This window comes from Canis aureus, chromosome 13, assembly GCF_053574225.1.
Source record: "Canis aureus isolate CA01 chromosome 13, VMU_Caureus_v.1.0, whole genome shotgun sequence".
Classification (NCBI taxonomy): Eukaryota; Metazoa; Chordata; class Mammalia; order Carnivora; family Canidae; genus Canis; species Canis aureus.
In genome coordinates, this window is record NC_135623.1 from 30,180,532 (window position 1) to 30,194,849 (window position 14,318).

The 14,318-nt window shown below is 34.2% G+C and overlaps 1 protein-coding gene across 18 annotated transcripts in view; it reads right to left on the bottom strand.

The window, feature by feature from the left end:
• PPFIA2 (PPFI scaffold protein A2) overlaps window positions 1–14,318 on the bottom strand; it is a 475,838-nt gene that overhangs the window by 101,307 nt on the left and 360,213 nt on the right. For all 18 annotated transcript variants that reach the window (XM_077845638.1, XM_077845653.1, XM_077845643.1 and 15 more), the window contains 2 exons: window positions 6,256–6,402; window positions 5,137–5,271 (listed from right to left, as the gene is read on the bottom strand). In XM_077845638.1, the coding sequence (XP_077701764.1) occupies window positions 5,137–5,271; window positions 6,256–6,402 (282 nt within the window). The remainder of the gene's footprint in view (window positions 1–5,136; window positions 5,272–6,255; window positions 6,403–14,318) is intronic.

The window sequence follows — 14,318 nt, forward strand, 5'->3', positions numbered from 1 at the left end:
ACTTTAATAGACAAAATTTTATATGGAAAGAACTACACTGATATCTCGTGAACACGATGCAGTCAATGGTTATAAATGAAAAACAATGATATGCCCAAATAAAAAGCTACCAATCTAAGGTATGGAAGGTTAGTGATGACTGGCAATGAAAGACTACTACAGAATGAATTAAAGCAACTCTGAAAAGAGTCATGTAATAATTGGAATTATGGGAAACCAAACACTAGAATATGTCTCTGATAGATTGTTAGAAGTTTTATATTTTGGTTTGTTTGTTTATCATATTACTTAAAAATAATGGAAACAATGTATCTCAATGTTGAGGTGTATGCTAAGGCAATGACCCAGGTGAAATAAATTTGGAACGAAATTTATTACAAACCTAACACTCTAGAAATCAAGAAAAAGCTAAGCCACGGGATTAATTATTATGGCTATTCTCCAATTCAAGCAGGATTGAGTTTCCTCAGCAACAGTGACAAGCTTACAAAATCACTTCTGGTCTCTGAATACAAATCATGACCATAGGTCTAGAACCTTAGCAACCTATCCTCAGATACAGTCTTAATTTGAAGTTTTAAATCCAAGTGGTTCAAAGTCCTCAGATTATCAATATTTGACAATATGCTCTGAGAACAAGGAGATTTATCTATGAACTCCCCTGAATGACACTATGAACTACCCCAAAACTGCTTCTGTGTTGATTTGTTGCTATGGAAACAAAATGGTGCCCTAAGTGAATAGGCGGCTTGGTGTCTTTGTGAGCTCATATTTGCCCAGTGCTGGGGTTAGTTACATGTCTTGGAGGTGATTGTCAGGTTACCACAGACACAGAGTGTTAACACATGTGACATTGCTGATAGCCGAGTTGTATTAGTATGTTATGCACAGATTACATGTAAAGTTAAATCAACATTTTAATCATAAATACAAGTAATTATAACATCAAAATTATCCTATGTCAGATCTATAAGATTGAACTCCAGAGCATATTCTATTATATTTTATAAGTTTATTCTAAAACAGTGAAACTTACTTTATGCAAATATAGGACTATATTTAAATATGTCATGCAGTACCTGAAAAGAAATAGTAGCCTATTCATGTATTGGCTCATATGCATATATACTATTTTATGCGACAAATTCCAACTAATCTATAAGATACATATTTGACATTTAACTGGTGTACTTATACAAATTATGACTTTATATTTACATTTTGTTAAGATTTTCCTTTTGATATTGTTTAATAAATAGGAAAATAATGAAGAAATAACAAATAAGCAATTTCTCTCCCCAAACATCCAAGCAAAAGAAACACAGAAAGCTACCATAGTTTCCAAATGCCACAAAATGGTTTCCTAATATCACTTAAAAACCTAGAATTCAAATAAGAATACCGTAAATGGGTCAAACTTTTGTTGAAATTAAATAATCTAAATTCATTAAGGTATCTGTATCTTTTAAAAGTACATTTTAACAGGTAGTTGGTGTTATAAAAATTAACCAGGTGACTGATTAATTTTAATCAGTGATTAAGGTAGTCAAGGCATGAACACTTCAATTTCCAAAACTGTCTCTTCAAAAACACTAACCCAGTGGATCTTCTAAAGGTCCTTAAGACTTCTACCTCTTTCCATCTTAAGTATTGAAAACATCAAACATTGTGAAAACTCACTTCAGATGTTGAACAAGAATTCTGTCAAATTTAAATTACTTTGTTATTATGGATAGTTTTTATTGGTACTAAAAATGAATGAAATACCTTATGGAATTCAAGATGAATTATGTCCTTGCTGAGGAATATGCATTTTAATTAAAGAAGTAAACATTATAAATCATAAAACTGGGAGCCCAAAGTCTTTATTGTTTAATTTTGTATATACTTGCCAAAGTCAAATAATAACTTTTATCCATAATCAATCCTTCTGACTTTCTAAAGTCTTAAATGAGCTTTACTTACCTATCTACACGTACACACACACACACACACACACACACACACACAGCTTACCAACCAAAGAATATATCCAGACATCATTTCTATACAAAAAACTGGGATCAACTTTCAACTACTATTGATTCATATTCATCTTAGCTTTGTGGAGACTGCAGTTTAAGCAATTCATGTATCTCTTGATGGGATATAGGGCTTATCTTGGTTTCACTCTGATGTGACACAGGAAAATTTCAAATGAGCTACAGTTTTAGAGGAAATTATACATTGAAATGGCTTTGAGAAAAGCATGAATATATTTGGAAATGGAGAAGAAATAAAAGCTAAAGAGAAGAGGATCAAGGAGAAAAAAACTATAGGTAGCTGATAACTAAAGCAGAAAAAAAATAAAAAGGCCAAATTAAATGTCTGAAGCATTATTTAGAATGCCATTCATAATATAGGAGAGGGAAGCCTAGATTTAAGCTAAGCAGAAATCTTTTTAGTTTAGTGTCAAAAATACTAAAAAGTAGAAAAAAATTATGATGATCAATAATAGTGATATACTGAAAATGAAAATGACAATGAAAAAATAGATAAAGCAGGTTCTAGAGATAGTCCCTACATTTCTGTGAACTGAAAAGAAAAAGTACAAGATCATTATAGCCATGAAACTTGGAAAAACAAATGAAAAAGTACCTTCAAATGTTATAAAAATATTATCAGCAGAGAGAGTGTGTTGAGGATAAAACCTCATCACTGACAAATCAAATGTGTATTAAATATAGCAATAATTTAGAAACTCTGTACTTGAAATAATGGTGTTGATATTAAGTCAGCCTGAAAAAGAGTGGTTAAAAAAGAGAAGCAGAGTGAATTCCAGTATTTTAAATACTTCTTAAGAAGGATAAAACTACTGAAAAGAGAAATCAAAAGGATTCAGATGAAGTAAAATTTTAGCAACATACTATTAAGTAGAAGTAAACCAGGGAAATAATTGTGGGTACATGAATGAATACATGTAACAAAATAAATAAATACGTAAGACCCCCCGAGAAAAATGAAGTATAAAAATGGTAAGGCACCTATTTCAAGTTTTTTAAAAATATTTTAAGTTTAGGATTCTTAGGAATATATAATCTGAAGCCTTGTAAGTCAAGTATTATGCTTTAAAGTCTGTTTCATCCATATTCTATCAGAGGCTAGTTTGGAGCTATTATTTGGTGAATTGTGTTACTTTGAGAGATTCCAGATTTTCTTGCTATTTTACTCAGAATAATATTGGTGATTATTTTACAAAAGTTATTTTTATTATTAGCTACTCACCTCAAGCCCCCTAAAATAGTTGAATAACTTTATATTATTAAGTTCATGTTCCTCAAATGAAAAGCCTAAGTGTGTGTGTGTATATATATGTATCTCCATACTTGAGTAATTTAAAATGTACTTTCAAGAAAAAATAGAATAGTACTACTATGTTTGCACATTTTTATAAAATTTGGAGAAAATTTCTCAAATGAAATGATAAATTTATCTTTATCTTAGAAATCACACATTTCTGAATTGCCAGAAGGGTTTATGGTATGTCTATGACTATAGAAGGATCCAGATTGTAACATTACCCTAATCACACTAATGTTTTATTCAGGTAGTTATTCCGATACTCTGTAGACAACCAACTATTCCAATACTTTCTAAACCTTGCTGTACTTTGCAAATGTTTGGCTTTTCACTACCTGATTAATTACCCTATTTTACCAGCAGGCATCAGTCTACTGTTCCTCTTCAATCATTTGCTTTTTTAGGAAAGTAAATGTGTGTGCCTGCTTTTATATTGCTGCATCAATTGTTTTGGATAGCCCCTACTGTCAGAATTTGTGTAACTTGCACGTATCTATCTTACCCATTTATTATAGTGGCACTGAAAACTTAGCACAGAGCAAAAATTGCATGAATATCTAAAATTTGTGCACATTTTTGGGGTGCCTGGGTGGCTCAGTCAGTTGAGCATCTAACTCATGGCTTTAGCTCAGGTCACGATTTTATGGTTCTGAGATTGAGCCCCAAATCAGGCTCTGTGCTAAACACAGAGACTCCTGGTGAGGAGTCTCTCCCTAACCCTCATCCCTGCTCCCATTCTCTCTCTCACTCTCTCCCAAAATAGATAAATAAAGAGACAAATAAAATTTTTTAAAATATACATTTTTTAACTGATATTAAAAGTAACACATGGTTTTACTGAGCAAATCTAAACTTTTATTGTAGTGACATAGATAAACACTTTGAAGCAATATCATTTCCATTTGACTGTTAAAGGTTAGAATAGTCATTTTAACATTATAATGGTTGCAAAATTCTAAAATATGCAGACAGTTGCAGAATCTAATAGCCATAGCATGGCAGATAGTTTTGAACATCCCTCAGATCACTATTGAATTTAATTGGTTCAGAAGAAATTGTAACTATTAAAATCACTTTCTGACTTTTAATGGTTTTAGAATCTAGACTTCCACAGGGCCCTAGGTGGCTCATTTGGTTAAGCATCTGTCTTTGGCTCAGGTCATGATCCCAAAATCCCAGAATCAAATCCTGCATTGGGCTCCGTGCTCAGCTGGGGCCTTTTTTCCCTCTACTCCTCCCTTGTCACTCTTCTTTTCCTCTACTCCTCCCTTGTCACTCATGCTCTCTCCCTCTCTCTATAATAAATAAATAAATTCTGAAAAAATAAATAATTTAGACTTCTACAAATCTAACTTCTAATTTCAAACAAATTTTTCATAGTACAGTCAGAAAACAATCAACTGCTTATGGTATTTTCTACATTTTTAATACCAATTTATGTTAAGTCTATTAAATTATTATGACTTATCAATGCACGTATTAAATATCATCATTTGTCTATAGTTGGTGATTATTCTAATGTGCAAATATTATCATGGAAGATTAACCATAAGGATGTGAAATTTTGTATTTCCTACTGAAATAGGAAGAGGTATCATCACATTCATATGCAAATCATTCATGGCAGTGTAAATAAGATATATAACATGAAAAATTCATCTTACCAAGAAACCAATATAGTAAAGATTAAATAAATTTAGATTTCATAAAACCTAAAGAAAAATCTACAGATTTTATTTGGATTATTAATCATTTCTGTCAGTATATCTAGGTTGACTAAATGTGTTATTGCAATACCTTTGTCAGGGCTGCAATTCTCTGAGCCAGTTCAGCCTCTACTTCAGGTAAGGTCTCAGCTTTTCTCATAGTCTGCTGCAGCTTTTGCTCAGCCAGCTCAAGACGCTCTTGTAACTGTCTGTTCTTCTCTTCCATCTGAAATAGGGATGGAAAAAGAGACACTTAAGGAGTCACTGTGAAGATAACAATCGCCAGTCACTAGGGGTTCTGAGCTTCAGCCGTTATTCTAGACTTAAAAATCAGCTGCTTCTATCACATCTAGTATACAAAGAGATGACTATGTTCATACTTTCATATCTTACTTACATTCCTTAATAAAATTCAGCACATTAAAAAATAGAAAGATCTTACCAATGGCAGCAGAAAGAAAAAAAGTTACTAGTGAGTATAAACCTGGACAAATAGATTATAACTCAATACTAAGGCTTCAGCTGTACCATGATAGCATGATATTGAAAATTATAGTATTAACTGGAGTGAGAGATGGAATGTAGCACAATGGTTAAGAGTCCGGGCTCTAGAGATGGTGTTGACAAAACCTTCTTTCTGAAAGGCCAGAAAATAAATATTTTAGGCTTTGTTTATCATTTAGTCTCTGTCCCAACTATTCAATTCTACTATTGTAGCATAAAAACAGTCATAGACAATGATTAAATAAATGGGTATGGCTATGTTTCAACAAAATTTTATTTAAAAAACAGCGCCAGAGTTTTGACAGATGGGCCACAGTTTGTCTCCTCTTGCTCTAGAGCCAAATAGACTTGGGCCTCCGCTAAAAACTCTAGCAATTACCAGATCTGTGACCTTGGAAGAGTTTTCATGTCTCTGAACCTTAGTGCCTCAATATAATAATTACACTTACTTCACAGGAGATGGTTAGATTTAAGTGAGGTAATACACGTTAACTGTTTAGCAGTTTCTGGTTCATGTTTAGATCCAAAGTAAATATTAGTCATTGTTTTTATTATCATTGAGACAAATTTATAAATTACATACTAAAAACCCACATCTGTTTAGTCTATTCTAAATTTTAGGGAATGACTGATTGCAAGAAATACGGAATTTTATTTACTCCAGGTTTTGTGAGACTGGAACATAACCAAGACCGAGATACTCAACCTGCCGTAGGATGGCCTCTTTATTTGCTAACTCATTTTCTAGTTTATCATTCATGTCATGTATGGAGGTAGATTCTCTCTGAGCACTGAGGTAACGCTTCTCAAGAGTTGTGATTCTTTCTTCCATGTCTTCCTTCTGTGCCATGGCCTACAATTAAAATAAGAAAGTAATTAAAATCAGATTTCAGATAGTTTAATGTATTGTCTTGTTATTCAAATAAACTAATAAGATTTAAAAGCTATTGTTTTCTTGAAGTAATATTCATGCCTTTCTTTTCAAGGAAGGTATGCAAGGTATCATGTGCATTTTCCCAATTTATCTGTCAGAACTCTTACATGTTGGGTTAATGAAAAGTTTCCCTCTCTGACAATGCAGTGGAGTACATGAAACTGCCTATTTTAGACCTGGCATTCTTAGAAAAGTGACAAATAAATTAGCTCATTCTACAGTAGAGATAAGTACAATTTGGGTAGAGTTGTAAACCAGAAAATTGGTAGAATGGTGGCTACTGTTCCAAACTGCAAAGCCATCTTCCATGAGAACAACTAATATCATCAGTATTCTCATCTTCAGATAGAAATAAGAGTAACTCAATAGTTAAAAAAGGAGGCAAAAAAAGTAAATTTGAGTCATATTTACAAATGAATTGACAAATTGAAACTTAACCATTTCCCTTCTTATATATATGCTAAATAAAAATAAACACACAACTCTAGGGAAAAATCAACTATGAGTGCAAATAGAGTAAACCATGGCATCAATGATATTCTAAACAATAGTTTTTTAAACTATCTAATTCATAGATAATATGGAGATAATTTTATCTTCCTAACAGCTTATATGGAAATTTACTAGGAGGTGTATAAACTACTTTTTAAAGAAGATATTAAGAAAAGTCAGCTGCAGATGTGAGTGTCATGGAAAAACTGAGAGCTTTTCCCCTAGTCAGGAACATGACAGCAATGCCCACTCTCACCACTGTTGTTCAACGTAGTGCTGGAAGACCTAGCCTCAGCAATCAGACAATAAAAAGAAATAAAAGGCATTCAAACTGGTAAAGAAGAAGCTCTCACTCTTCACAGATGACACAATACTTTATGTGGAAAACCCAAAAGACTCTACCCTAAAATTGCTAGAACTCATACAGAAATTCAGCAATGTGGCAGGATATAAAATCAAGACATAGAAACCAGTGGTATTTCTATACATTAACAATGAGACAGAAGAAAGAGAAATTAAGGAATCGATCCCATTTACAATTGCACCAAAAAGCATATGAGATACCTAGGAATAAACCTAACCAAACAGGTAAAGGTTCTGTGCTCTAACAACTACAGAACACTTAGGAAAGAAATTGAAGAAGATACAAAGAGATGAAAAAACATTCCATGCTCATGGATTGGATGAATAAATATTGTTAAAATGTCTATGCTACCCAGAGCAATCTACATATTCAATCCAATCCCTCTCAAAATACCATCAACATTTTTCACAGAGCTGGAACAAATAATCCTAAAATTCATATGGAACCAGGAAAGACCACGAATAGCCAGAGGAATGTTGGAAAAAACCAGTGCTGATGGCATTACAATGCTGGACTTCAAGCTCTATTCCAAAGCTGTAATCAGCAAGACAGTATAATACTGGCATAAAAACAGACACATAGGTCAATGGAATTGAACAGAGAACTGAGAAATGAACCCTCAACTCCATGATCAACTAATCTTTGACAAAGTAGGAAAGAATATCCAATGGAAAAAGACAGTCTTTTCAACAAATGATGTTGGGAATATTGGACAGCCACATGTGAAGAGTGAAACTGGACCATTTTCTTGTACCACACATAAAGATAAACTCAAAATGGATGGAAGACCTAAATGTGAGACAGGAATCCATCAGAATCCTAGAGGAGAACATAGGCAGCAACCTCTTTGACCTTGGCCATGCAACTTCTTGCTAGACACATCTCCAAATGCAAGGGAAACAAAAGCTAAAATAAACTTTTGGAATTTCATCAAGATGAAAAGCTTTTGCACAGCAAAGGAAACAGTCAACAAAACTAAAAGGCGATCTGTGGAATGAAGAAGATATTTGCAAATGACCTACCAGATAAAGGGCTATCATCTAAGATCTATAAAGAACTTATCAAACTCAACACCCAAAAATCAAACAATCCAGAAAAGAAATAGGCAAGAGACATGAACAGACATTTCTCCAAAAAAGACATACAAATGGCCAACACATGAAAAAATGCTCACCTTTATTCAGCACCAGGGAAAAACAAATTAAAACCACAATGAGATACAACTTCACACCAGTCAGAATGGCTAAAATTAATGAGTCAGGAAATGACAAATGTTGGCAAGGATGTAGAGAAAGGGGAGTCGTCTTACACTGTTGGTGGCAATGCAAGCAGTATAGCCACTCTGGAAAACAGTGTGGAGGTTCCTCAAGAAGCTAAAAATAGAGCCACCCTATGACCCAGCAACTGCACTACTAAGTATTTACCCTAAAGATACAAATGTAGTGATCTGAAGGAGCACCTGCACCCCAATGTTTCTAGCAGCAATGTCCACAATAGCCAACCTGTGGAAGGAGCCTCAGTGTCCATTGAAAGATGAATGGATAAAGAAGATGTGGTCTATGTATACAATGGAATATTACTCAGCCATCAGAAAGGATGAAACCTTACCATTTACATTGACGTGGGTGGAACTAGAGGGTATAATCCTGATTGACATAAGTCCATCAGAGAAAGACAATTATCATATGGCTTCACTCATATGTGGAATTTAAGAAACAAAACAAGATCATAGGGGAAGGGAGGGGAAAATGGAATGGAAATAAATCAGAGAAGGAGACAAACCATGAGAGACTCTTAACTATCAAAAAAAAAAACAGAGTTGCTGGAAATGAGGCAGGGGTTGGGGTAACTGGGTGATGTGCATTAAGGCGGCCACGTGATGTGATGAGTACTGGGTGTTACATGCAACCGATGAATTACTGAACTCTACATTTGAAACTAATAATGTTCTATACGTTGACTAATTGAATTTAATTTTTTTTAAAAAGTAAGCCTCATGAGACTGATCTGGTTTCCTGATACTGTGGGAGAGCTTCCTTGCATAAGGAGTCTAAAATTGAGATGATGGTGGTGGTTTCCATGCATTACCATCCAATTCTTTTGATCAGTCTTCCTAATCCGTCCTTTGGCTCCTCTCCTTCAGGACCCAGAGCCAGTCCTGCCACATGCACAGAGCAAATAAATTTTCTTCCATTTTCCCCCAAAGAAATAGAAGCCCTTAAATAGATAGTTCTCCTGTGTCCTAGTCTTCCCTCACCACCAACTGGAAATAACCACATGCACAAATCATGAACTTCCAGCTTGCACTTAGGAACAGGTGTACTACTTTTTCTCAAAGTTTAATCAGTATCTGTGCTCTAGATTTTATATCTTTTCTGCTTTCGGGATCCCGATCACTTTTTTGTCCTGGATTTTCAAGATGATAGTGGGAGCAAATCCCACAACTACAGTTGAAACAATGAGGCAGGAGGAAAAGGAATGATTCAAAGAAAACAAAAAAGAATGATACATTATCTGCTTGACCGTTGATCTTAACTGCATTGAAATTATGGAATTTACTAATCAGGTCTGGTTAGTGGGAAGATATGCCATGGTTTTAAAGACAAGTAAGCAAATTAATGTATCAAGTAACTAGTCAAATCCTAGAAAAACAAAAAGCTGTACAAGAGGAAATACCATCATAGGAAACCACCACTTGGATCAGCCGTGAGAATGACTGACACAGCCGTAGTAACAGTGACACTAAATGCGATTTTGAGGTAATTGCAGTAGGAGGATGGGTGGAGGAGAAAGGAAGGGAGAGAATAAAAGAGCTAAAATCCTCATATAATAGCAAGGCATAGATTAAGTTTAAATAAGATAGAAAATAGCACAAGTAACCGCCAATTAAGAATCTCAGACAAGTAAGATGGGAAGTGGATGGGCACTCTTCATGATTGTGTATGTTTGTGTGTATGTATTGAGATTCGTACCCTCTTACTATTATTTGACTTTGAAAAATTGTATATATATAAAAATTAAAAGCAATTACAAAACAATATTTCTACCATGAAATCCATCAGGTCCTTGGTCTCCCTGCCTCCCCACAAAACATCTTTTCTTGTTAGAATCATCCTTGGAGGAGCACCTGGGTGGCTCAGTGGTTGAGCATCTGCCTTTGGCCCAGGGCGTGATCCTGGGATCCTGGAGTCAAGTCCCACATCAGACTCCCTGTGGGGAGCCTGCTTCTCCCTCTGCCTGTGTCTCTGCCATTCTCTCTCTGTACCTCTCGTGCTGCCATTCTCTCTCTGTATCTCTCAGGAATGAATGAATGAATGAATGAATGAATGAATGAATAAATAAATAAATAAATAAATCTTTCTTTTTTTTTTTTTAAAGAATCATCTTTGTAATCTTCACCCAAACTCTTCACAAAATAGCCTAACCTGTATCTTGCTATTGGTTTTTTTTCCTGCTTCCTCATTCTCTAACCCGCTGACCAAGAAAGAATACTAAATGCCAGTCTGATCATACTCCTTTTTGACTTAAATACTGTTATACGTCCACCCCTCCCCCTGTCCCCCCATCTTCAGTGAAAATCAGAGCTACAATGCCTGGTAAATAAGTGGATTCATGACCTGACATATCTATCTCTGTGTATTGGGATGAATAGCATACTCCTCAACCCCCTATCCACAAATTCATGTCCACCTAGCATCTGTGATTGTGATCATATTTGCAAATAGGGTTTTACAGATGCAATCAAGTTAAGATGACATTATATAAGATTAGGATGGACCATAAATCCAGTGACTGTTCTTATAAGGGGAGGCAGATTTGGAGACACAGAGAAAAATGCACTGTGAAGAGGGAAGCAGAGACTGTAGTTACACTGCCGTCAGCCAAGAGCACAAGGATTGCCAGCAACCACCAGAGGCTAGAAGTGGCAAAGAAGGATTCTTCACTAGAGTCTTTAGAGGATGTATGTCCCTGCTGACACCTTGACTTCACACTTGGAGCTTCCAGAACTGTGAAAGAATAAATTACTGTTGTTTTAAGTCACCCAGTTTTTGGTAATTTGTTACAGGAACCCCAAGAAACTAATGCACTCTGTGACTTCATTTCTGCCTGGAATGCACTTTTCTTACCTTCTTTGTCTACCTCAATCCTACTGACCTTCAAGATCCAATAAAGACTACTTTGCTATTATATTAATATTAAAGTTCAGATGTCTAAGTTTGGCAAAAATTACCCAGACTAATTTTTTTCAACATTATCTACACATCTCTAGATTAGCTGATATGAACAAAAGCTATTACTTGAAAATATTTTATTTTAAATTTTGACTCTTTCAAGTTTATAATATTATTTTTTGGTTCACAGAGGGTAGAGTTTATCATCTTAGAGGATTCTTTTTGAGTACTGTATCCTGTTAATTTCATTCTCATAAAGAACTCTGGGAATATTATATCGATTTTGAATCTAGCCTACATATATAAACTTCTAACTACATTATAATAGCAATAAATACAGTTAAAGACATAAACAGGCTTCTTGAAAACATGAGCAGTGGAGTAGCACAGACTCACTCCAAATCCCAGTTATTGTTATTTATTAACGCAGTTATCACAGATTAACTTTTCTATAACTCAGTTTTTTTATTTTCAATTTTTTTGGTTTATTTTCTTGTTTGGTTTCCTGTTTTTGGTTGAGATGTTAATCCCTACCTTATAGCATTGCTGTGATATAATATTTTAGGTGCCTCGTGTGGTCTTATGCATAATACACACTCCATAAGAAATAGCTTCTTTTTTGATTATTAATTATTATTGTGCTTCCAATTAGCTGATATGACTCTAGGCAACACTGCATGCAAAAGTCATTGTATAGACTTTGCTACTGCATTTTTGATTCAGTGATTCATGTGGGAGATTCAATTTTTAACTGCAAGCTGTGTTGCCAAAAATAAATTTTGAATTTACAAGTCGGAGAAATATCTTTTCCCTATGTGTCACTTGGAAATTCTAAAAAAGGAAGATTTTTCTAGTCTCTAAAAACTGCTGCCTAAAAAAGGAGAAAAACAGTGTAAAGATTCAATTATCCCTTGACCTGAAGTTTGTGCAAAATGGATTTTATTGTATCAAATAAATATAACTCTATAGTATCTTAGATCTAGTAAATAAAAAATATAACTCCATGTTTCAGAGAATAGAAAAGATAAAATATATGTATTCATTTAATCACTTAGGAATTTTTGAAGAACTATTAATAGGAAGTTGGAAAGATAAGATGGTTTTACTCACAAAATAGTATTATCATAGAAAATTCTAATTCTTTGCATATCTATATATTTAATAAAATATTATTATCCAATAACCAACTAGTAGCCATCTTGATCAAAAAGTAGAAAGCCAAGCCTGCTATAAGATTGTTTATGTCTTCTAATATATGGACTATGTTTAGCTTTAATCCAACCCTCTACTCTTCTTGTCATAAGACAAAACATCAAACAAATTTTAAATAGATTTATTTCTTGACAAAGAATAATGATGAAAATATATTCTAAAGCCATTAACAAAATCTACTTCCACAATTCATGTTAGATATATTGGTCAGTCCTCACATGTAAAGCAAAATGAATTCAGTTTTTAATTCTATTGTCAGTTTTTCCTATTCCCTATTTTTCCTTAATTAATTCAACCAATATTCATTGCTTATACAATATATACATACTGTGTTAGCAATGCTATGTGGATAGCAAGAATAATCACTTTTTTTTCCTACTAAAAAGCTTGCGATCTAAAAGACTTTGTGTGTCAATAGCCCACAAGCACATTATCAGTCAGGAAAATAAAAGCAATGGTTGGAGTTTTGAGTGTAAGTGATACCTTTTTATTATTTATTTATTTATTTATTTATTTATTTATTTATTTATTTATTTTAGTGATACCTTTTTAAAGCACATGATTTTCACATCTTATTGGAAAGAAAGAGCAAAAAAAAAAAAGATTAGTTAGGGGGCAGTTATAGTGCAGCTGCATTTTTTATGCTAGTGTTATCACTGATAAATGATTCTGTTTTGTTGATTTTGGAAGCTGCTCATGCTGGAGGAAGCACAAGTTTTGAAGCTAGGCTGGTCCTGTGTCTTCTTGGTGCCAAGGGGTAGGAAGTAGTAGGGTGCTGGGGAAGGCAGTGCAAATGCTTTTGACAAGTCCCTTTACCCCACCTGAGAGAAATGGAGATAATGACAAGTACCTTCTGGGCAGGACCGATGTAAGAAATTAGAGAAAATAAATGTAATGCACCCATAATAGTTTTCATAGTTGATCCTCAAGAAATTCCTTGCAGTAAACCAGGGCCCATGGTCTGTGACCCAAACCTTTTTGGAAATATTTTATTTGGACTTCACAATGTCCTTAACATACATACACACACACACACACACACACACACACACACACATCCCACACATGATGTATCTAGAAAGGCAGGCAGAGTATAGCTTCTTTGTCCAGGTGTCATTAACTCTATCACTTCCTATGTTGCTTCCTGTTTAATGTGCACATGTTTATATCACCAGCTTGGCTCTTAAAACATTTGTGCTTACAACCTTTCTTTAGAAGTGAATGATGAGAGATATTCTTTTCTTGTGAATTTCTTCTAAAATATAACTACATAAAAATTTAAGAGCTCATAAGATTATTTATATTTTAAAAGAATCCCATGTGAAAGCAGAACACCTCACCAACTAGAAAAGGTTCCTAATAGAACACCTGGCATCAGATAATTGATTATTTTCCATCTAACTGAGGTTTTTGTCACCTACATCCGAAAACTATTAGAATTAAGGGGTTATTTTTACAAAGGCAATAAAAAATGGGGAGCTGAAGATACTGGGCTTGATCTGTAACACTGGTTTAGATAAACATGAGGAGAGGAAGTAGGAAAGGAGTGATAAATGAAAGAAAGGAGCTCAAGAAATAGCCTTGCTATTTCACTA